The 24,982-nt window shown below is 38.0% G+C and overlaps 1 protein-coding gene and 1 long non-coding RNA gene across 2 annotated transcripts; one reads left to right on the top strand and one right to left on the bottom strand.

Annotated features, from left to right (window-relative positions):
- Positions 1 to 968: 968 nt before the first annotated feature.
- On the top strand, positions 969 to 17,291 carry NDUFV2 (NADH:ubiquinone oxidoreductase core subunit V2). The gene is made up of 8 exons (XM_032222489.1): positions 969 to 1,089; positions 6,750 to 6,815; positions 9,453 to 9,515; positions 9,665 to 9,781; positions 10,100 to 10,268; positions 11,110 to 11,219; positions 14,782 to 14,858; positions 17,083 to 17,291. The coding sequence occupies exons 1-8, from the start codon at positions 1,048 to 1,050 to the stop codon at positions 17,174 to 17,176; spliced, it is 738 nt and encodes a 245-aa protein (XP_032078380.1). The 5' UTR covers positions 969 to 1,047; the 3' UTR covers positions 17,177 to 17,291.
- LOC116512168 lies at positions 10,319 to 24,962 on the bottom strand. Its single transcript, XR_004255838.1, has 2 exons — positions 24,484 to 24,962; positions 10,319 to 10,483 (listed from the first exon to the last, which is right to left on the bottom strand). It is a non-coding gene; the product is annotated as an uncharacterized LOC116512168 (long non-coding RNA).
- Positions 24,963 to 24,982: the final 20 nt, after the last annotated feature.

Below are 24,982 nucleotides of genomic sequence, written 5' to 3'. Positions count from 1 at the left end.
CCATGTAGAGCACATTGCAGTACTCCAGCCTAGAGGTCACAAGGGCACGAGTGACTGTTGTGAGAGCCTCCCGGTTCAGGTAGGGGCGCAACTGGTGCACCAGGCGAACCTGGGCAAATGCCCCCCTGGTCACAGCTGACAAATGGTGTTCAAAAGTCAGCTGTGGGTCCAGGAGGACTCCCAAGTTGCGGACCCTGTCTGAGGGGCGTACAATTTGACCCCCCAGCCTGAGAGATGGAACACTTGGCCAATTAGTGGGAGGGAAGCACAACAGCCACTCGGTCTTATCTGGATTGAGTACAAGCTTGTTAACCCCCATCCAGTCTCTAACAGCTTCAAGGCCCTGGCTCATCACGTCCATCGCTTCATTGAGTTGGCCTTCATACTATCCCTTTGTTCACGCAACTTAGAATGGCATTGTAAATTCTCTTAAATTTCTTTTCTATTTCTTATGCAAGTAAGTTCTCTTCAATTCTTTTTAGATGGATTTACATAAGATTACACTATAATAAACATGTATCTGTGCTCCAGCCAGCTTCTATGTACAACTGATGTCATATTTGGCCGATTTACTGCTCTCTTAAGTCTCCTCTTTACTGTTTTATTATTGACATATAATTTATTGGGAGATGAAATTGGTTCTTTCCTCGGATGCTACAACTTTTAGTAAACATCTCAAGCGCAGATGGCAACAGCACAGAAAGACAGTCCTAGCAGCTTTGTAGAAGTGCGGTTTTGCAAGCTGGGACTGTTTTTAAAAAGCTCGCAAACCTAAAAATATGTATCATGCATCGGGACTGAAAAAGGGACAGCCGCATCTGATCTCTTCCACGCTCTTCAGCTGCACATTTGAAAGGAAAACCTGGCGCTTTTCTAGGGCGCCATTCCATTCGTGAGCGCGTCCACCGTAATGGGCCTAAAACAGCGCCGGTTGTTTTCACTGCGGCGGTTGCGCATGCGCTGGCGAGAGCGCCCAGTGTACCAAGCCTCTGTGACTCTTGAGGGCGGGCGAACCGGGTTGAGGTGGTAGTGTGAGCGGCTGCTGCCATGTCGCTCTCCGTTCGTTTTCGGACTGCCTTTCCACGCTTGGTAAGGAGGGGGCCGGGAAAGGTTGGCGCCCTTCAAGGAGCAAGTGGGGCGCCGTTAGAGAGCTCGGGGGAGAATTTGAGCTACCAAGGGCATAGCGGCCTTCCTCTCCGGGAAGGGGAGGAGCGTGAGGTTCGGGCTGTTGTACCTCACTTCCTCGGCGGAGGAGAAACGAAGGGCGGGTGTCGGAGCAACGTTATTTTGCTACAGGCGGCGGGCCTAAGCCGGCAAGCGATGGATGCGGAGCGAACCACCTGTGCCTTTATGTCGCCCCGAAAAACCAGTCCATCTTAATTCTCAGATTCGTTCTGTTTATGCTAATTCGTGTGTGTCGGACTAGGTGATAGTGGTATTAGGACTGAAATTTGCAATCGCCATAATTGCCCGAACGGTTTTCCTACCTCTTGACTTCCACAAAGGTCCTCTCGCCTTAAAATACACCCGTCAGATTCAACTGAATCCGGAGGCTGAAGCTGTATGCCAGATTAACGCTGGCAGCATATATTTTTTTACATACATTTGAATTGGATAGTTACACATATTTGAAACTGATATGGTCTGTTGTCCTAGTGACAAGTAACATTGGTGTGGAAGATATATAAATATTGATTTTTAAAAGAATCCTGAATCCTCTAGGTCATTAGAAACATAAAACTCAAAAGGTTTACTGCACATTTTTCCTTGTAATAATGTCCCAAGATATTAAGCACTTCCTGATTCTATCTTTATTTTTTTTAATAAACAGAAATAAAAGGTAGTAGTATACAAGGCAAAGAAGTGGACAGTATGTTTACATTTGTACACCATGCGTTATTTTTGTATTTGGTTGCTTTAGATGGACATTGCAGAAAACGTTTGCTACCCAGGACACAGTCAAAATTTCAAATAAGTCCATTAAACTACCAGTCATATCTTGTAGAATGCTCCCTTGATCAAAATTATGTCAAGGTCTGGCTAATAGCTACATCGATGTTATTTTTAAACATTCATATTAATTACTGTACATTTGCTGCTTGCATGTCTGTTGTATCTACTGCATATTGTGTGTTGCATAGAGGCTATCAAAGCATAGATTATTTCATGGAACTGAAGAGGTAATTTAGGCCAATTAGGAGAAATTAGATGGTCTGAAGGCATTTATTTAATCTAAAAATCTTCTTGCCAGTTGTGCAATCTTTTCATAAATTTGGTAAACAAACAACAAAAACGTCCAGATCAAGCTGCCATCTCATTCATCATCTTGCTACACCTCACTCTTCTCTCATGGCTAAATATGCCATACTCTTGCAATTTCTCTCCATATGACATAACATTTTAGTCAGCAAATCATCCCATTGTCAGTGTCTGAAGTTACTCAGTTCCTCAGAATTTTTTAAAGGGGGGGGGGGGTTTGCCTAGAACTAAAAACTGTGTTTCAGGATGCTTTATTCTGAGCACACTAAAATGGGTTAAACACAACTGAGCATAACTAAAAGTGGAATTCTTAACTTCCTGGGTTTGGAAATTATATTCTGTTGATATCTAAAATTGTATTTTTTTGCTATTATATTTTACAAGAATTCTTACCAAAACAAGTAAAGCACTTTTTCCTTCTGATTTGGATTTTGTTACCTAAACAAAACTCTTTACAATTTTCTCTGATAGATTTCATTCTAGTCATTCACTTTATTCCATTCTATTAATTTCAGCTTGTATCCCTAATGCGGTAAAGTTGTGTTGAATTTGATTTCAGGCTTCTAAGAAATTAGCATATCTTATATAATTGAGTGTTACAACTTCGATAAGCATTTCTTTTGTAAATATTAATAAAATGTTTAGAAAATCCAGGAGTAATCCTTGTGGCAACTGACTTTATATATCTTTTCAGTTAAGATGTACTGATTAGAAAGTCCTTAGATCTACTTCAGTTCCTTGCCTACTGCAGAAATGCACCTAAATATCTGACAGATGGCTTTTAGCCACCCATCTCCTAACCAGAGTCTTCCATAATTTAATCACTCTTATCATTAGGAAATATTTCCAACCACCAATTCTGTCTTCTACTGCTTCATTATTTTTTCTATAAACATTTGCTGCTCCAATGAATTTGTAAGGAAACACTTTTTTATAATCAATCCATACCATATGTAAATTGGGATTTCAGCTGTTGTAATTCTCCAATATCATTTATCGATCAGATTTTGATTTTTTTTTGCTCCTTTTCCTTTTATTTTCTTTCTGTCCCACTGAAAAGATTTTCTTCTTCTAAATCTTAGATTTGTCTACTATTATGCTTGTAAATAATTTAAACAGGCAAGAAGGTATGTTATTGGCCTACTGATCCTGTGTTGTCCCTTTTGCTGGGTCTTTTTGAATTGTATGTTTTGTCAGTTATTAATCAGTTACTAATGTCTCCTTTATGCAGTACTTCATTAAGCTGTTTAGCTATAACAATGTCAGTTATCTTAGCTGAAAGCTATGCAATTGATCATTTGCAAAACAAAATGTCAACTTTTAAATCTTTTTCACTCAGTTGTTAACTATTTCTGCTGTTAGTTTTTCTATTTAATCAAATCTCCATCATTTTTATTATAGTATTTTGAGTTTCTCATAGATCTTTTCAAAACTGGATTGTTTTCTTTTTGTTTGGTTTTCCATTTTCAGAATTTGTCATTTATACTTTGGTAGAATTGCCACTGGTCTGATTGAAATAGTTGATTTTGTTTAAATTGAATGATTCATGCCTAGGGTTTCCCAGCTATTGCTTTTACTAGTTGCTTTATGATTTCCAAAGCTGCTTCAATTTTTCTGATGCAAAGTTTTTTTAAAAAACTTTTTAAAAAACTTTAAAAAAAAAAAAACTAAGCGTGTCTTGATCCTTACATTGTTTTATTTTTACTTTTTCATGTTCTTTAAATTACTGTATATACTCAAGTATAAGCCTAGTTTTTCAGCCCACTTTTTGGGCTGAAAAAAGCCGACTCGACTTATACTCGAGTCAGTGAAAAATTTGCCCGAAATGGAGGAGAAAAAGGGGCGGGGCCATGCCGCTGGGTGAGGCTCGTGAATGGCCCGGCGCCCCTGTGAGTTTCCCCTCCCTCTGTGTCAGTTTGCCGCGCAGCGCACACCGCACCATCCCCCCTCCTCACGTTCTAATGTAATGCAGGGCTGTCTTATGATTCCCCTTCCTCCCCCTCCTGCCGCTCTGCAACGATGTCCCACCTCCTCCTTGTTATGGCAAGCAGCCACATAGCTATGTCCCACCTCCTCTGGTACAGTGATCCAATGATAGGAATCACTGTGCCGTGTGTCATAGGAGGCGGGACATCGCTCCCGCGGCTGCACGGGACATCATCACAGCGGGACATCAGCATCATGAGGTGAGTGAAGTATTTCATTGAATACACCGCTAGTTTACTGTTTTTCTTTGAAATAAATATTCAAAAGCATTATTGGTATCTATTTTTATTTTTGAAATTTACCGGTAGCTGCTGCATTTCCCACCCTAGGCTTATACTCGAGTCAATAACTTTTCCAGTTTTTTGTGGTAAAATTAGGTGCCTCGGCTTATATTCGGGTCGGCCTATACTCGAGTATATACGGTACTTATATCTGATCTTATTTTATTTTTGTTTATTTTTGTGATGTTCCACTTTGGTATTAAATATGATTTTGCTTTTGGTTTTCTAATTTTGATACCCAATTCTTCTGTAACCATCACTGTTCAATTGTAGACAAACTGATTGAGATGTTACTTTAATTCTTGCAAGAATCTTATATCCTTCATGATTATTTTGCCGGTATTCATTTGTGGTTCACCAAGATATAAGATGTATTTTGCAGGTATTGCTGACTAGTAATGGTCATCCTGTATTCAATTTTTTACTTTTAGCTATCCAAACATACAAATTTACATTTGTCCCTATTGCAGGTTTTTGCTTACTGTTCCAATTTGTTAAGATCCTTCTATCAAGATCAGGAATCACAGATGAGCATTCTTACATGATTATTTGAGTCAGATGGCTATCTATTTAATTGTCAGAGTATCTGGTCCACACTTAACTAACTTGCTAATTAACTTACCATGTGACTACTTTGTTAAATGTTTGAAAAATTAAGGCTCAAGATTCTTAGAATCCAGTAGGAAAATTACATGATCAAAAAGAGGTCATATTAGCCTAGCAAGATTGGTTCTGATTTCTGGGAATTACCACATTATTTTCAGGGTACAGTATCCTTTTATTATCTGCTCTAGAATCTTCTTAGATACTGAAATTGTACTGACTAGTCTATAGTTTATTGGAGGTTCCTCTCCTCCCCTTTCCTCTCTGGACATTTGCTATCATTTATTCAGCTGTCATTTCATCAGTTGCCAGAATTCCTTAATATCTATAGCCATGATGGTGGATCTATGGTACACATGCCACAGGTGGCACGTGGAGCCATTTCTTAGGGCATGCGAGGCATTATCCAGTTGATTTTGGCCTTCATTTTTGGCCATTCAGGGAAGCTTCCGGAGGGCAAAAAACAACCCAACATGCAAACCGGAAGCTCAGGAATGCGGTTTGCGCATTGGGGCCTTTTTTCTTCCTCCGGAGGGAGAAAAACAGTCCTATGGACAACTTAGAAGTCGGAAAACAGGCTGTTTCTGGCCTCTGGAAGTCCTGCAGGGGGTGGGGAAGGCCATTTTCACATTCCCTAGGCTCCTAGAAAGCCCCTGGAGCCTGGGGAGGGTGAAAAACGGGTCCACCATGCCATCAAAAGTGGGTGGAGGGGTCATTAATGCATGGACGGGGGGTCACATGCATACACAGAGGGTCACGTGCACATGCACAAGACACACGCGCCCCCCCCCCTGCGTTCTTCCTGCTTTTGGCATGGGGTGGTAAAAAGGTTAGCCATCACTGATCTATACCTTCAAGAATACTTATAGCCAATGTATTTGGTCTGGAGTTTTAAACTCATCCAAAGAAATACTGTATTCTTTCAGCATGTTCCTATCAAACGTTTCCTCATTCTCATTCAGTTTTGTTCAAAAATGAACACCTTCCTTGTTTGCAATAATTCCCCAATCAATTTCATTAGGGAACTATTTTTGGACTGTTTTACAAACATAACATTATTTTGAAGATAACAAATTTTATTATTTCAGAACTTGCAGTTTCTTTAGCATGCCAGCAAATATAGTAAATCAAGCTGCTAGATATTTCTATATTAAAGATTTGTAATCTAGTTCTCAGAGTTTTATTCATGTAAGCAGATTTATAGAAGGGGATGATTATAGTTGGTTATTATATCACAAAAGCACTGAAGATTCTGTTGATAGGATGCCTTTTTTAAGTTCCTGTAGAAAATGAGCCTTAGGCTACAGCAAAACGAAATTCAAGCTGTTTACTGTTCCAAATTTCCTGCAGGTACTTTCTTCTTTTGAATCATAGAGATTTAGATGCAGATAGAGGACAAATTTGAAACACTAATACATATTATTACAGATATTGTTACTTACTTTTGCATTTAATACTGTATACTTTTGGTTTATATGTAGTGTAGAGAGATTATCAGCAGTACAGTAACTTAAAATAGAGCCATCTAATTCAGTAAGGATAAACATAATTTAAGATTGGTTCGATTTCTTAGCTGTAATTAGAAATACAAACTATTTACTTTATATGAAATATTTGTAGGTGACAAATATTCGCTGCCTTCATACATCAGCAGAATGCAGAAGTAGTGATGGAACTTTGTTTGTGGTAAGTAGTTTGCATAAATGATTATACAAAATGTTTAGTAAAATGGAAAAAATGTGGCTTTTATTTGTGTGCAATTTGTTAATGGTATTTGTAACATTACACTTCCTTTTTATTAGTAATAATAAAACTGCTATACATAGTATTGTAGGTAATTTTATATATGATTGTTGTACTTGGAAAATATATCAACCTACTGAATTTTCACTTAGAAGAAAAGCTCATTTTGTTTACTGGAATATATTTCCAGCAAGCATATAGAGAATATTAACTCCCGAAGTGTAAATGTTTATCTGTTATATCCATACATATCAGTTCTGACCCCCCCCCCTTCTCCGTCCAGGAATGAAAGCCAAAAGCCACGTAACTCAAAAGGTTTCTTTTAATCAGTCCTGGCTCTTGCTGGCTGCGAGCCCAAAATAAACAAGATAATCTTCTCTGCATCTTCTTCAAAATATTGTGCAGTTTCTCCTGAAGTTCACACATGGTTCTTTCACTTACCCCTTTCAGTTAGTGGACTATCACTAACTTAGAAATCCCTACTTGTATAGGTTCCCTTAACAGTCTGAATGTTACCAACTCATTTTAAAACATATTGTAGCTTTTTTATTTGTAACTAGCTCTACCTGGCCACGCGTTGCTGTGGCCCAGAATGGGCGTAGTGGGGCGGCAGGTGGGTGCTGCTGTTGGTCAGGACTCAGGACTGCTGGGCCGGGCAAGGCTGGTTGGGGGAGACGGTGCCGGGGCTGTTGGCCTCATGGAAATTGTTGAGCATCTCCTTGGAGGAGCTGTGCTCGGGCTCCCCCAAGTTGGTGGCCCGGGAGAGTGAGACGTCCAGGATCTTGGAGGAAGAGAAGTCCTCGGTCTGCCGCCTCACGGGGCACCCAGGGGCCGCCCCAGCCCCGCTGCACCTCAGGCTGCCACCACTCCATCAGAGCCGTCTTGGTGAGGCCGTAGCTAGCTCGTTGTGAGGGGGGGTGGAGAGTGTGTGTGGCCGGCCGGGTTGAAGAGATGCTCCAGCTCCACTGGGCTGGCCGGGGGTAGGCCAGCTTAAGGGCGGGGGGAGGTGGCCGAGGGATGGCGCAGGTGACGCCCCGCTGCAGACAGCAAAGGCCCGGCGGGATGAGAGGGGAGGGGGAGGCCAAAGGGCTTCGGCTCCCCTTGGCGGAAATGGCCGAAGCTCCTCAGAGGAGGGGCAGAAAGGGGAAAGGCCAGCCACACATATAAAGGGACCGTCTAAATGAACACTATGGTAAATGACACAGCTCAATTCCAACGCAATGTCACACGAAATAATTAAATCAAAATGAAAATAAATCGAAATCTATGAAAATTCAATATAACAATGCAATCGGAAACATTGAAATGGAATCATGAAATATTTAGTATAGTGTGTGTTGCTTTTACGTCCACCAGATGGCGCTGGTTTTCAAAAAAGCATGTTTTTACACAAAATCATGTTTTTACCTGTCGCATGTCTGACATCTATATAATATGCATATATAAAAACATTCGCGTATTTGAATGTAATGTTGTGTCAAAATTTCAAAGCAATCGGTGAAGAACTTTCGGAGATTAGTGATTTTGAACAAACAACCATTACATTTTTATTTATTAAAACTTCATTTCCCAATATGCCTTCATAATCCAGTCCGCAAGTTCAAATTATCTTTATTCATATCTGTTACATCCATCTCTTCACCCTTAGTTACAGAAAAATACAGTGTAGCCTTATTCATTCCATTTATATTCCATACCATTTACTTCTCTTGAATTTTAAATACCAGTGTCCATATAGCATGGTCATCATCTGCTTTTTTTAATTGACAAAATGTGGAAGGGAGGCAGGGAGGGAGTAAGCAGGAAAAGGTTTTGGGAAGCTTGCCTTTTTTTTTGCAAGGGCTGGTTTCCCAAAGTCTAGAGAGGTAGGACAGTTTTGCAGTCTCCTTGCTTGCCAGCTAATCAGGGCCAGCAGACAAAAAGCAGCTATTATTTTAGGGATAAAGAAAATGGCACTGCTTCCATGAATCATTGGGATCAGTGTTGCAGGGTATTGTGGGAGGGAGGGAGACTTGGCAGGAGAGGGCGCAGCAGAATCCCCCTGGTCTTCGATTGTGGGAGCGCTGCATCTGATGTAACTTTGAAGAAACAGATTCATGTGTAGTTTTGGGGCGTCAGTCGTTGTTTGAATAGTCGTCAAATGGCCTGTTTCTTGTACTGTAATATTTGACTAGGTACAATAATGTTTATAGCTTTAGGTGATCAATTAAACAACCTTCAAGTGTATAGGTTATCATAAACTTTTATTTTTTAATTCTGCATCCACCTACTGTAACATTCTTTTTATTTACTTTCAGTTTGCTTGCATAATAAACATATAAGTTGAAACAACGATCACTATTACTACACCTTTTCCATATCCCATGTGATATAATTAAATAGCATGATGCAACATTTTATTTCTGAAATTACTAAGAAGAGTGATGCATAGATGGTTCCAGTAATTCAGCTGCTAGTACAGCTTTTCATATCTTCATGAGATGAATCTCTCCTCATGAAGTATCATAATTATTAAGATACAGATGCTATATTTTTTCTATATCTAACCATATTTTCATTATTTTATTGTAATTTGTACAGCACAGAGATACTCCTGAAAACAACCCAAATACTCCATTTGATTTCACTCCTGAAAACTATAAGGTATATTTCCTTTATTTTGTTATTAAATTACTTGGATTTTATGCCATTTTAGTCCCTTTTTGATAACCTTTAATATTTTGATGGGCGAAATGCTGTATTTCTATTTCAATTAAATTGGTTGTTGTAATATTTATTTTCTTTCATGATAGAGGATAGATGGAATAGTAAATAATTACCCAGAAGGACATAAATCTTCAGCAGTAATCCCAGTCCTGGATTTAGCTCAAAGGCAACATGGATGGTTACCTATATCAGCTATGAATAAGGTACTTAACTTTAATCTGATATTTTAGCATATGTATAACTGAACTATATTAACACAAAATAATTTTAATATTCATTAGGTACCTCTCTTAAAACAAATAATTTAGAATGTTGTCAGATCACATAAGGAAGTTTTTCAATCTTAAAAATATTCAGATAATGTTACAGTATTTACTGACTTCAGATTACACTATGTGCAATAATTTTGTGAGTTATAATTTAAGAAAATTAAGACATTGCAAGATTGTTATTGCTTCTGCTAAAAGTACCAATATATGTAAATATATCATTCAAATAAAAATGTTTTCTCCTATTTATAGGTTGCTGAGATTCTACAAATGCCTCCTATGAGAGTTTATGAAGTAGCAACATTTTATACAATGTTTAATCGTAAGGCTGTTGGGAAATATCATATTCAAATCTGCACTACCACACCTTGCATGCTTCAAGATTCAGATAGTATATTAGAAGCCATTCAGAAGAAGCTTGGTATGAAACAACACTTAATTTACCTGTATCATGAGTCTGTTTATATTGTATTGACTTTTCTTATGTAATCCAATTTATATTTGTATTCTGAAAAGCATATTTGCAAAGAAACTTGGTCATGACAGTGTTACCCTTGTATCCTGGAGAGCTGGACAACAGTGTTTTTCTTCAGCTGTTGATGATGGAGCTGCATAGCGTGAGAGGCTGGTTTATAGCTAAGAAAAAGGGGAAAAGGAAATAAGAGCCTGAAAAAATAGATTGAAGGAAACTAAACAAGGAGAGAAGCAACCTAAAACTAAGGAGAAATTTCCTGACAGAACAATCAGTGGAACAACTTGCCTCCAGAAGTTGTGGGTGCTCCAACACTGGAAATGTTTAAGAAGAGGTTGGAGAACCATTTGTCTGAAATGGTATAAGGGTTGGACTAGAAGACCTCCAAGGTCCCTTCTATTCTATTTTAACTTTTTGTGATGTGAGATCCCTTAAGGGTCAAGATGCATACCTTTAAGCTTGCTGAAATTTAAGATGCTATTTCATTCTTCCCCCAGCCCACAAAATAGTTTCATGTGAAGTTTATGAAATAAAATTAATACCTTCATTTAAGATAACATTTAGCTCATTGTATTATCTAACAGCCAGCTATATACCCATACATTCCTATAAACAGGATTGCAACTCTAGTGGCGAGAACAGATTTGGAAACATGCTAATTTAATACAGTAAATCCAATACTGAATTATACAAACTGCTATAACATTGACTGCGTTGGGACAAATAGCCATAACGTTTTCATGTTTACAGTTTGCTTTATTATAAATCAAACTAATTTGTCTTGCCTCAGGTATAAAAGTTGGGGAAACTACGTCTGATAAACTTTTCACTGTATCTGAAGTTGAATGTCTGGGAGCTTGTGTAAATGCACCAATGGTACAAATAAATGACAACTATTATGTAAGTAGAAATAAGCCTTTAGATCTTTCAGTGTATCCATTTTGTATACGCTTGTTGCCTGGAAAAATTAAATTGGCATAAACAGCAAGAGTTTCTATCGTAGTATGGGTTTTCATATGATATTCTAATGAACAGATTTTCTAAAATTAATTTATATGAATTAGATCATGGTTCTCAATATTTTATTTGTTGTTCCATCATGATACGAATATGGCTATGCTGTGTGCCAAGCATAGAACAATATATTTTCTGCAAGATCTAATCTAGGTCAGTCACTGGGACCCAAGGTTTAGTCTTCCAAGCTTTTGAACTTAGGTTCCCATCCTCAGGGAACTTCTCTCTACCGGAACGTGTCCTTTGGGCTATTCTATGTATTGTATTTATGTGGTGCATTCCTATTGATTGATTGGTGTGTTGATGTGCTGTCAAATCCTTGGCTCCTAATTACCTGGTAAGCTGGTGGTAAATCAGTACTCCTGTTTACTGAGAAGGGGCCTGTTTCCCAGACTTCAATAATTTCCCTAGCTTTCTTTCTACCTGCACAGTCAACAATTAGTAACTGTTAAATTGAATATATGTCCTTTTTCATTGCTATGTGAGGCTATCAATGAGTTTGACTCAACTAGTCTGACCATTTACTTGTGTTCTTGCAATATGGTTGTTAGATTCCTCCCTGTCCATCCTACATAGTCATGGGGCAATCCATTCAGGGAATCCAATAGATTACATTAGAAGTATCTCCCACCTCCAACTTATCTTTGCAATGCATGATTTGTCCCCGTATGGTTGCCTCTGGGCATTATGCGATGCCCACTTGCAGATATCGGAAGCTGCGTTCTACAGCTTTGAAATGTTTTCGATATATGGCAGGGTGTGCCATATATTGGTCTTATGCCTTCTTTCTTCATTTCGTTTTGTGTGTTGCACAGGTATCTTGTAATAAATGCTTCTGAGTACCCATTCTGCCTGAATTGTTCACATAGGTACCTTCTCTCCAGTTATTTAGCTTGCTTTGTACTACAGTGAGTTCTCACCCTGCCATTTGGTGTTCTGAGGCAACTCTTTGTGACAATGTATGGTTACTGTTGAAATTAAGAATATGTGGAGTGTTGGTAGCCTTGAGATAAACCGTGGTTTGTAGGCTTCCATCTTCCTGCCTATTGACAAGCATATCTAAAAATGGTAATTGTCTATTTCTTCCTCCATTATAAATTATATGTCTAGAAAGATGGAGTTCAGTAGAGTATGAAAGTCTTTTCAGTGCATTTCTTTTGTTGATGACAAACTTGTTGCCCATGTGGTGGCAGCAAAATTTAGAAGTGTAGTTTTGAAATGCATGATGTTCTAGTTCGTACAGGACGGTTTCTGCAATGACTCCTGACACTGGGGATCCTATGGGTGTCCCTTCTTTTTGCTCATACATTTCCCTTTTGAATATCAAGAAGGTATGCTGGCGGTACTTGAGTAACTTCATGATTAGTGTCCTGGTTAGGTTGTTTTGATCTGATTTTTTAAATCTATTATTTGTATGCTAAGTGAGGAGGGGTAGATGTAAATAAGTATGGTCAGAGGAGACCATAATCTTATCAAGAGTCACATTTAAGCCTTGTAGTTTTGGCAGCATAAGTAAACAACAGCCAATTGCAAGCCATCAACACACCAACCAACCAATAGGAAGGCACATATAATAGCCAAAAGACACATTTTGGTGAGAGAACCATAATTATTTTTTAAAGCTTTAACTGATTTAAAAAATAAATTGTCTCAAAGAAGGATTTTTGCTTTTCCATCATTATCAACAATCACTTTTATTTGTGGCAAAAACATAAATAATGGAATTATAAGAAACACCTATAATGCACTCAAATAAAATAAACAAATCCCCCAAATAGTATCAAACCTAAAATAAAGTTAGATACCTCTTCAAGAAACTGAACAAGCAAAATGCTTGCAATTCTGTCCAGTTGTCTATTATAGCCAGTTCCCTATTCCTTTTTACTGACTGGCTATACCTAAGTTACAGACCTATCTAGAAGAGAGGAAGGTAAGACAAAATAAGGCAGCTTGGATTCTTATTAGTTTTCTTATTAGTCTTCAACATAGCAGAAAGGCTACCAGGGGAAGCTTAGAAGTCGACCCAACAAATTTCATTGCCTAATAATAGCAAGATTGCCTCCATGATGAGCAAAGTATACCTTAACAGTCTGGTTGAGCCTAACATTTCTATTGCTAAACAAAACAGTTAAGGGGGGTTTGTCCCATTTTACGACTTACTTGCCACAGTATTAAATGAATCATTGCACTTTTGAAGTTAGTAACACTGTTGTAAAGTGAGGGTGGCTTCCCCATTGACTTTACTTCTCCCCAGAACACTACAGATATCATAAATATGAACCAGCATCCAAATTTTGATCACATGTACATGGGGATGCTACAATGGTTATAATAGTAACTTCGAATGGTCACTAAACAAAATGTGGTAAGTCAAGGATTACCTGTATAACATAATTCACACCTAAACTCTTGGCACTGAATGCAAATTGGTCATTGGTGCCATTGGCTTTCTGACTGGGCAGGAATATATAGGTAATATGCCTGTACTGATTGAAAACACAATGGGAACGAATTATCATGAATATGGCTCCTGCAGGAGAACATATTAATCTGTCAGGTTTTTTTTGTCAAGAGATTTTATCCATTATGAAACCATTATCTTTAACTGAATTGTTTCTAATTGGCATGTGTGTCCTTATGCATATTTATCTGAATAAATTAATTACAAGATGATGCATTATAAAGGCTTTTATCCTGGCAACTTGAAATGTATCCATACCAGTGTAAAACTCTTACTCCTCGTTCAGCTGGCAAGTTTGCTTGTGTACCCCCTACATTGCTTTTGTACACTAAATCAAAGTTTTTTGAATTGTATCCTTGTTCTCACTAGGGTTTCATGAGAACTTGATGTGGTTCCTTGAAAGATTTAAGGGGGGGGGGAGTTCATAGTTAATGTTTTCTTACTAGAGCATTACCTCTTGTTGGCAGTGGCAGATTTTTTTTTATGTAAATTGTTTCCATAACTTGAAAAAGCTTGAAAATCCCTGTGCTAAATCACATGTAGTGTTCAATGAGAGTATGATTTTTTTCTATGTGTGGAATTCAACTCAATTGACATAAACATAGACAGATTTCAGTATTTTCCTTTTTTGACTTTAGTTGGAAAATTAAGAAATCTATCATACTCAGGTAATTTTGCAAATATTCTATTGCTAATATAATAACTCATCATTAACTATGCATTTGACACAGAAAATACAATATGCATATATATATTTAATCTTTATATAGTTTTTAGATTATGTTCAGAGTATCACAGAAAGTCAACATTGAAAGATTAGACCATATAAATAAGTATAAGATAGTCTATTAACTTCTGAAGTACAATTATTGTAGTCTTCTGTAGCAAAAGAAAGATCTATAACATATTAAATACAATAAACATACTCATAGATGAAGAAAATGTCATATTTAATTTGTGGAATATTGTTTTCATTTAATTTTACAGGAAGATCTTACAACAAAAGATATTGAAAACATAATTGATGAACTGAAAGCTGGAAATGTTCCAAAACCTGGACCAAGGTATATTATTTGCATAATAAAATACCATAGAAAGCAAGACAAAAAACCTACTAAAACAATCTTATAGAACAGTGGCCTCCAACCTTTTGGGCACTGGTTCTACGGACCAGAGGGGCTGTGGTTTTGCATCCTGTGGATGGGGCTTCGCTTGTTTGCATGTGTTGTAGCCTGCCAGTGGCCAGCAGAGCTGGTGGCAGACTCAGTGAGGAGGTTAGGGAAGAACATGGGCCAGTCCTGGAGTCTGGGGAAGGCTCCAATGAGTGTTCTGCGTTGGAGGCAGAGATGGAGCCAGGGCCATCCAACAGTTATCAATGGGGCAGAAGAACAGCTGGAGTCTGTTCCCGATGTGTTCATGCGCAGAGTTGCCAGGAGAAGGGAACAGTTAAGGAACAAAAGGCCAACTCAGGAGTAAAGGCACAGGTGGATGGTGAATGGCCCCTCCCATAGGGAATAAAGAGGAGCAAAAGGGGAGTGGAGTTTGCAGGAGACAATTTGTTTGTTTAATTAGAGTGAAGATTTGTTCGTAACTTTCAGAGACTCCTTGCCTAGCATTTTTTTGTACAGCGTTGCATCTCCAAGCCTGATAAGATCTGTGGTTGTAAATTCAACCTTGAAAGACTGTTTGCTTGGACTTTGCTGGATGTGAATAAGAGGAACTCACATTATCTTAATAAAAAGGGGTTTTGTAAGGACAAGGAGTCTGCTTCGTGATTTGGTGAAGCCTATGTCAGAACTGCATGGACCTTTTCTGGTATGCTGCAGCCCAGTACCAATCCACGGCCTGGGGGTTGGGGACCCCTACTGTAGAAAGTCCTTAGGTATATATTTCAGTATGAAATTAAATATAAAATCTTATTACCATGACATTTTGCTTTTTATGTTCCATGCTATGGTGGCCTACAAGAAGCTGCTTCTTAATTTTTAAGAAGCAGAGAAAGATGTTTGTAGGCATTTTTGAGAAGTAATAGCGAGTATTTGCCATATTTTATTGGAAATTGATTTCTTATATATGAAATATTTTTCTCATTTCTAAATATGATAATAGTCAAGAGTTTAATTTAGTTGTCCTATATCCCCAAATTTATTTCAGATGTTATATGACCTTTCTAAGCAAAGTTTCAGCCAACAATTGTCAATGTATTTTGATGTTGTATAGCAGGGCTGTCAAACTCGTGGCCCTGATGCATCACACACTAGCTACTCCCATGCCTGATTTAGCGAAGGGGGGGGAAGTCCCTATATGTCACGTGACGCTGCTATGATGATGTGAGTTTGACACCCTTGTTGTATAGGATAAAGTGTTTGGTAGGTATATTGAACTGTGCATCACTGATTTGTGATGATCATTTGGTTAATTTTCATCAAATTCTGCTTTTTGAAATTTCAGGGTTTTTTAGTTGTTGAAAAACCATTTTCTTCTTATTTGATGTTAATGTTGTTCCTTTTAAGAACAAAGATGTGTCTATAAGAAATGTGGGAAAGTATTCAAGATGGAAAAAGAAAATGATACTCTTTTATTAGGTAGTGATAGATTTTAATGTTGTTCACAGTTACTCTTAAGTAATTCTTACTAATTTCAGTGGAAGTACACTCAAGCAAACATATACTTCAGTGTGCAGGCAGTCCTCAATTTATGACAAATTGCTGAGAAATCATTTGAAGTTATGATGGACCTCGTCAAGGATACTTATGACCCAGTTCTAATGGCCAGCCCCCTTCTCCAGGTTCACATGGCCATATTTTGGGCAGTTAGTAACTGGCCCACATTTGCAGCTTCCTGCAGTCACATTTGCTTGGCATTTACAACTGACATTTATTTCTGGTTTTCCATAAAACTGGCTCATTGTCAACAGTTGGTTCACTGAGGGACTGGTGGTTACTTATCAATTGCTCCAAAAAAGGTTGTAAAATTAGGTTGGTCATGTGGTGACCCACTTTATAACTATCATGACTTGCAGCCATAATGGGCAAGCTTCATTATAATCATTAAGTTCAACATTATCTGTAATCAGAAATAATGTGTACATTTGGCAACTAAAACCCTCTCACCCCTGCATTTCTATTTCTTTCCATCACATTCTATCTTGTATTGAACTAAAAGATGCTTAAAACAAATCATCAAAAGTTGAAACAGATTTTTGTGGCTTTTTCAAAATGACTAAAAATATACTGAATGATATATTCAATGTAAATTCTAATATTTAATTTTTATTTCCCCCCCCAGAAGTGGACGTTTCTCTTGTGAACCATCTGGTGGTCTGACTTCCCTGACACAGCCACCCAAGGGACCTGGTTTTGGAGTTCGGTCAGATCTTTAAAACTATTGTTCTAAGTGTAAAAATCATTGAAAAATAAATTCTAAAATTTGGATGATGGAAATGCAAGTTTATATTGTTATTTTAAACAGGCTAAACATGTATTTTATTTATTAAAGACAAGAAATGGAAGAAATCCAAAAATTCCAATTAATCAGAAACAGTGTAGATCAACTACATTTATAATTATTAATGAATTGTTATATTGATGTTTCACTCATTATATATGATGCATAAAATAAATTTAATGGAAAAGATAGCATATTGCTCACCAATTACAAGATTTTGCTAACAAAAATGAAGCTCTTTGGCATTCCGCAATACAGGATTAATTGGTACACTGATGAAGTAGCCAGAATGCTATAAAAAATTCTTTGGAGATAATGGCACAAAGAGAATTTTTAAAAAGTGATTCTTACAAAAGTACTTGTCTACTGTTAAATGAGAACTGAAGGAATAGCTAGACTAATTTTAATCTTTAAAAAAAGCCTTGCACTTTTTTCCTATTACTTCTGAGAGCATTGCCTTTGCACAAGCTACTAAAAATTGAGTTGGTCAAGAGTCTTTTAGAAAAGAACTGACATCACAGTGACTACTGGTGTCACTGTGTCCTTTTTTATTATTCATTTATCATGAGTGTTTTATTTAATTTCTAATTATATAAGTGAAGCTTTGTTCTTTTAATTGTGGCAGCATACAAATCAAATAGGCAAATATTTATATTAAAATGGCATATCTTGCCCATTTGGATGGATGCTCTGGCTTTGGTGAGGATAGCCTTGAACATTGAGGGTTTGAATAATCCCGAGAAGGTGGGCATGTCAGGAGCTGGATTTTCTTCTTACGACAAATCTAGGTCCACCCTCCTCCACCTCTGACTCTTCACTGACAGCAAAAGCAGGAGATGAAGATCCCTGAGGCTGGTCTTTGGAACTGGAGGCATGTGCCCTAATTCTAGATTGACCCTGGTGAGGCAGACTGTGACCCAGCTGTTAAATGCCTTCAGCAATCCCCTGAGATATCGCATGTGCGATGACCACCTTCGTCTCATGTGAAAGATTAGGGCCTTGGTTCTAAGGTTAGGGGACGGAAAGTCCTTTTCCTCCTCAATAAAGGAACAGGCCTCATGCCCTGAATCCTCAAGCAGGGATGGACTGAGGAATCTAGGGGACGCCCTGGATGGATCGGGTAATAAATCAAGCTCCCCTTCCTCTGCCAGGGATGGAGAAATATCTCGATGGAAAGTGGGCAGGGACGGACCTGCAGAAGCCTCCACAGGCAGGAAAGTACCCCTGACAAGCCTTTGGGCTTTTTGAAATTGTTTTCCAGGCTCTTTGGTGTCTCTCAGCAATTTTTTCAACAGCTTTGGATGCCTTCTTAGACTTGGGCTGTTTCCGCTTAGATGTACGCCCAGTACCATCATCCGTGCCAGTAGGACTGGGCTTGCTGCGCTTACTGATGGAAGGACCTGCTTGCTCAACATCCTTGGCTGCACTGTTGCTTGCCATTGCCAAGGATCAGGGCACAATAAATTGTCCTTCACTGCAGGTCTACTGCCACTGGAGGTCGAAGCGAAGTAATTAAAGTCCCAAATAGAACAGTAACTGTCCTGAGGCAATGAAGAGCTCAAGCAGGAATAAAATGGCAGCTATCAGAAAAGGTCCAGAGCGCCCACAGATCCGCACTAAATTTAAAGCAGGGTATGGCCAAGGCAAACAGCTAAACACCCCGCAGCCGCTTAGAATAGCCGCAATACAGGATTAATAGCTCTAAAGTAGCCGAGGTGGCGCAGTGGGTAGAGTGCAGTACTGCAGGCCATTTCAGCTGACTACTATCTGCAATTCAGCGGTTCAAATCTCATGGGCTCAGGGTTGACTCAGCCTTCCATCCTTCTGAGGTGGGTAAAATGAGGACCCAGATTGTGGGGGCGATATGCTGACTCTGTAAACCGCTTAGAGAGGGCTGAATATGAGTATATAAGTCTAACTGCTATTGCTATTGCTATAGAATGTTCTTCCTGGGGAGGGGGAGACCTGCCTGGAAGCCCGGAGCAAGGTCGCTGAATTAATACCCCTCCAAATTGGCTTTGGAGACAGGCAGCGGCAACACAAACAGCCAAGAAGAAAAAAATGTGCCAATTTTAAACTGTCAAAAAAGGTCGCTGCGCAGCTCGGAGCAACACTGGGACTGTCGGCAATCCAGAGAGCTCAGGGAGCAGTCACTGAATGAGCCTCCCGTGCTGATGCCTCAACGGCGATGATCACGGAAGGCAGCTTCGCACCAAGCACCCTGCTCTGAGCGTCGAAAAGAGCTGAGAAAAAAAATAAACTGCAAAAAAACAAATTATCAACTAAATACAAAAATAACAAAGGCTACACTACACTGTTTGGAGAGTCCAACTTTGCTGCTCAAGTACTAGAGCTCCTCAAAATGCATCCTTTTAGGGCGACTGAGTTTTTTAAACTGGCCTCTATAAGGAGCAGGAGGCGTGGCTACACAAACATGGAACTAAGTCCTTGGGCATCAAGCTGAAGTTAACCCACGCTTGGACACTCCAAGCAGCGCCTAGGAGAATGGCATACCTATCAATGCCAACTATAGCTATAACTATATCCAGCCAAGCTGACTGCCCAAAAATTTAAAAGGTAGACAATCCTACTTCATAATTTGTGTATTTTACGTGTATTGTAAGTATAAAATTTAAATTGTGTACGTTACCTAGACATACTTAAAATGGGTAGCTTATATATATAGTAAACAAATGGAAAAACATTTTTTTTAAATTTCTGATTGACAGGAAAATGAATTAATCATCAATTTGTCAATAATGTCAGTCTGAAAACAATGAAACTGTACATCAGATAATGCAATGAAATGCATACAATGAAAGAACTAACCAATATGTTTTATTGCATACTCCTTCCAATAAGATATTTTGGAATTGTTTACTGGCTAGTTTGGTCAGAATCTTTTCTTCTGTTGCTTGCCATATTTCTGGAGATATCTAAAAATTCTTGTAGCTTTCTCTTGTGGTAATGATCTTAATGTGATCTAAATTCATTTTCTATTAGTTTCTTATAAATAGGAAAAATCTAAAGTATTTTGACTGCTATACCTATTGTATAGAATTTCAGTATAGTCCTTGCATCTTGTCAAGTGGGATCTTTTAGTATACCATTATGTTCAGAAATCTTTTGGAAGGCTTTGCCTTTTTTCTATAATCAGTTTCTATTCTCAATATTTTTACAGATGTCATCCTAATTCTGCTTGTCTTTTTTCTGAATTTTTAAAATAAGTTTCTTTCCATGATCTCAGGTTTTCTTAAATTTTGGCTTATCTCTTCTTGACAATTTTCCATCATCTGTTCTGACATGCTGCTTGCTCTTTTACAATCTCATTTCATATTGACCCTTAACAATTTATTTGGTTTTATTGTACAGTTCTTCTAGTTCCTTACAAATGATGTTCAGGTCTTGAAAGCAATACTTGATGTTATCTGTGAAAATGGTGGTGGGGTACATGCTTAGGATCATATTGTAGAAACTCCTTGGCTTTCTTTCACTTTAGCTTGACTTGAAACTTGTATATGAGCACTTGTATATCTTCACAATCAAGCCCCTGGCCACATTTTGTTCTATTATAACAACTTTTCCAATGATTGCCAATAACATAGTGTTTGATTTTTGTGTGCTATGTCTGAAGATGTCCATATGTACCCCCTTCCCCGTGTTTTGTAAGCCGCCCTGAGTCCCCTCAGGGAAAAGGGCGGCCTATAAATTATAATAAACATTTAAACATTTAAACATATGTGTAGCAGTTGTTTTGGTTGTTTGAAGAAATAATTAATAAATTATTGATTGTCAAAAACTAAATTGATCTGCTTCATTTTCATTTCCTAGGCCATATAGTTGAACATTGTTGTCCTCCTTTTCCAACTATGACGTTCCAGTCTCCAACCACAAGCAGCATGTTTCGTTTCCACATTCTGTTCATTTCAGGTTGATCATAAAATTCATTAACCTCTATACTACATCAATTATTAAAGAAAGACTTTCCCTGAAGTGTAAGACATATTTTGTCACTGACTAGACTCTACCCCAGTACTGTCTCTGCTAAAATCCTATGGAAGAAATGCCATTTTTTAAATTCCCCTAGTAAAAACAAACAACATAAAACTACTCAATTCATTATTTCAATTTATTAATACCTGAGATGTCACTGTGTAGGTGATTCATTATATGATTTCACGGTTGAGATTTTCCATATCCATGTTTCTTATCTTCTGTGTTCCCACTATAATTCTGTTTTCAGTTTCAGATTTTATTTTCCTACATTGCAACTTCGCTGCAATTAGATGCCCAGAAGTAGACATTGCTTCAATCCAGTCACTTCATAAAACCATTAGTAGTACTCAAAAAGCTCAACTGTTCTCAGTGTCGTATTTGCTGCCATTTAGTTGTGCCACTTGGTCCATGAAGCCCATCATCTAATATTATGTCATCAATCACTTTATTCTGTCTATCCAGGTTATTTTCATGGTTAAATACAGGAATGACCTACCATTGCCTTTTCCCAAGCAGTATGAAATGATATATTTGCAGTTGTTACTAAAGCAATCATCCATTTCCTCTTTTTCCTATGTGACTGCGTCTGTATATAAATCCCTGCCAGCCTTAAAAGGGCACCTAGGATGACTTTCACATCCCAGATGATATAACTATATTGTACTGTTGTAAACGCCTGCCATTCATAGTCCATTCTCCCAGGAACTACTACATACCCACCCCGATGAATCAGCATAGCTTGACTTGGAGGTTATACACATAAATTATCTTAATACAATATTTCTTTGCCTTATTTCAAATGAATTTTCAGTTTGGTTTGAATAGTTACTGATTCTCAAACTAAATCCAATTCATCAATTATCCTAAAATTTTACTGAAAATCTGTTTTTAAGGTCAACAACTTATGATATTGCAAATTCAAATTCATTTTATGTGTTTCAATATGTGTGTGTAGAATTTTATAATCAAGCTAACGCAATATTCAAAAATATATAATTACTTTTCTTTCATGGATAAAATAGGATTTTCTAGTTTTTATTTTGTTCTCATCTGATTTTTTTATTTAATGCTTATATTTCAAAACTAGTTTTCTTTTAAGAAAATATAATTAATGAAGTCTTTAGGCCAAACCTAAAGTAGCTTTCAGTTAGTATCAGCTGTAACTAGCTATAATTCTGATTAAGCAATTACTATCCCTCTGAATTATTACTGTTATGTTCCCATTATATAAATTTTGATTGATATTCTGGCATTATTTTATTGTTTCCTATGAATTTGATATTTTATAGATTGTCTTCCATCTAAAGTCTAAATGCTACAAAACTGAATGCAAATTGTGCTCATTGATCACAGTGTGGTGTATATGACAGCCTTTCGAGAATATAAAATTATCATGCAAAGCTTTAAATAAAAATGGAATATAAATAAAGAATTAAGCATTCTTTACTGAAGAGTCCAACTTATGAGCACTGTTCCTCTCATGAATGACAAAAACCATTTATGACAGTGCTTTCAGTTATTCATGGGAACTGAAAGAAGAGAAAGAAATGGGAGAATATAATCTTCAGAAGAGATATTAATATTCAATTTTGTTGCATGTTTGTTATGGTCAAATGTGTATTATGGCAAACTATACTTTTCTATGCATTCTCCATACAACAAAATTACAGAATCCTCTGCATGTGGGGTAAAAGAGAAAAACCTCCCCACATATTATGAAGGTTTAGAAAAAGGGGATTACATAAAGATAAAATAAATTCACTAATTTAAAAAAAAATGTAAATTGATGGATCAAACTATTCAGCATAATATGTTTGTATTTCTCATTCTCCAAAACAGTACTAAATCTGTTAAAGAAGAAAATAACCTTGAATTATATTCAACTAAATCTGTGGGACCTCTCCTTTTCTCATAAAAATCTTTTGGAAAATTGAGGAATTCTCTGGAGGAAAATTAAGGGAACTCGTGGATTCAGAGGGAAAGTGAAAGTCCTACTGCAAAAAGAACAAGAAGTTTACATAACACTGTGAATCATGTTGATATTTAGGCTATATTTTTGTTAGAATTATGGCAATGTAATCTCTGGACTAAGATCCCTTTAGAAAAACTCCGTAAAATTTTATATTTAAGAGGCATTATTGAGACCAAAATAACCATTTGATTTTTGTTATTATTGGAGATTTGGTTTTTTTTAATCTCACATGTGCAAACATTATTTAAATATCTGGGGTACATAAGAGAGGCAGTTTGGTATTAATGCATCAAGCTACAAATTAGAATTCCAATAACCTGTTCTGCTTTAAACACAAAGCTAGCCCGATGACTTTGGGCCAGTTGTGCTTGCAGTCCTAGAATGATGGCAGTGGCAAGCCAAGAAACTACAGGAGCTTGTCCAAGCATCACCAGGAATTAAAGCTTACTTGAAGGCACACATTTATTACTTGTAGGGCCAAAAAACCTGAATGAGCACTGGCTGGCAACAATACAGTTAATCCCATAGATAATGTCTACTCTGTTACAATTAAAAATAATCTATGAAATTCAAAGAAACAGAGGTTACCAACTACCTATGTGTGTTCCTGAATGCTGAAACGGAACAATCTTAATATAGATCTATTGCCTACAGATCTATTTGTATACAAATAGTGCTGTATACACCACCTTTTCAGATTCTAAATATAGAATAAATCTTCGTTTACAGTTGTAACCTAGGGCAATCACTGTGTATCCACCAATCATTTTTAATTTAAGGCTAAACTTGATATGGTATTTGATAACTTACCAACATACAGTATTTTGATTTAAATCTTAATTCTAAAGCCCATTCTTCTATATTCGAGCAGAATATAGAAGTAGAGACCACGATTAAACTACGCAAGAATGTTCCGAGCAGCCTTTCCGACTTGTAACGTCGGCGTCTACTCAAAAGCTTTCAACAGAAACCTGGTTGTTCGCGACATTTATTATTCAAGACAAGCAAACGGATTGCATGGAAGTCGGCCTACACTGACATGTCAATAATGCACTGAGCTCCATACGTGGATTTCACCCATCCATCCTTCGAAAAGAAAAAAAAAAACCGAGGGGGGAGGGAGGTCTGCAACAAGTACAAAGAAAAAAAGACCCGAATGCGGTTTAACACCTGCACCCGGACGGCTGGTTTATTAGGATGCAGCAGAGCTTCTCAAACCAGCCACGCATGCGTGCTCAGTGTTTATTAAAAATTCACTGCGCCATCGTCCTTACCAAAGCCCTTCCCTCGGGAAGGGAGTAACATGAATGACCGACTCCTAAACGTGCTTCGGTACCTGTTCGAATCCCCTGGTCAAGCCAAGTCCGTAGGTTCTTCTCTCCCCTCTACGCCTCCTTACAGAACCACCCCTGCCCCGCCGCCGGTATTTCGAGAAAGTTCTAGCCGCACCACCCAAGAAGAGAAGATGATCTCGACGCTTGCGCACTAACACTTTCTCCGCCCTCTAATCGTAACCGTGCCCGTTATTCTTTTCCCCCCCCTTCTTCTCCTTCTGGCCGGTGGTTATGTTAAGAAACGAGTTAAATTACTGCCGCGGAACCCCTAGAAACGCTAAGAACGGGCAATTGTGACGTCGGCCTTTGCTCCGAACTCTCCTCACCTCCCTTCGCCTCGCTAATGCTCACGACCGCACCGCGTGTCTACCCGTTCTTCTCGCCCGACTCCCGTCACGTGAATGGCGCTTCCACCAATCCCGCAGGCGAGTGACAAACC

The sequence above is a fragment of the Thamnophis elegans genome, chromosome 8, assembly GCF_009769535.1.
Source record: "Thamnophis elegans isolate rThaEle1 chromosome 8, rThaEle1.pri, whole genome shotgun sequence".
Lineage (NCBI taxonomy): Eukaryota > Metazoa > Chordata > Lepidosauria > Squamata > Colubridae > Thamnophis > Thamnophis elegans.
Note: the sequence above shows the minus strand (reverse complement) of the source record. Positions and strands in the feature narration are given on the sequence as shown.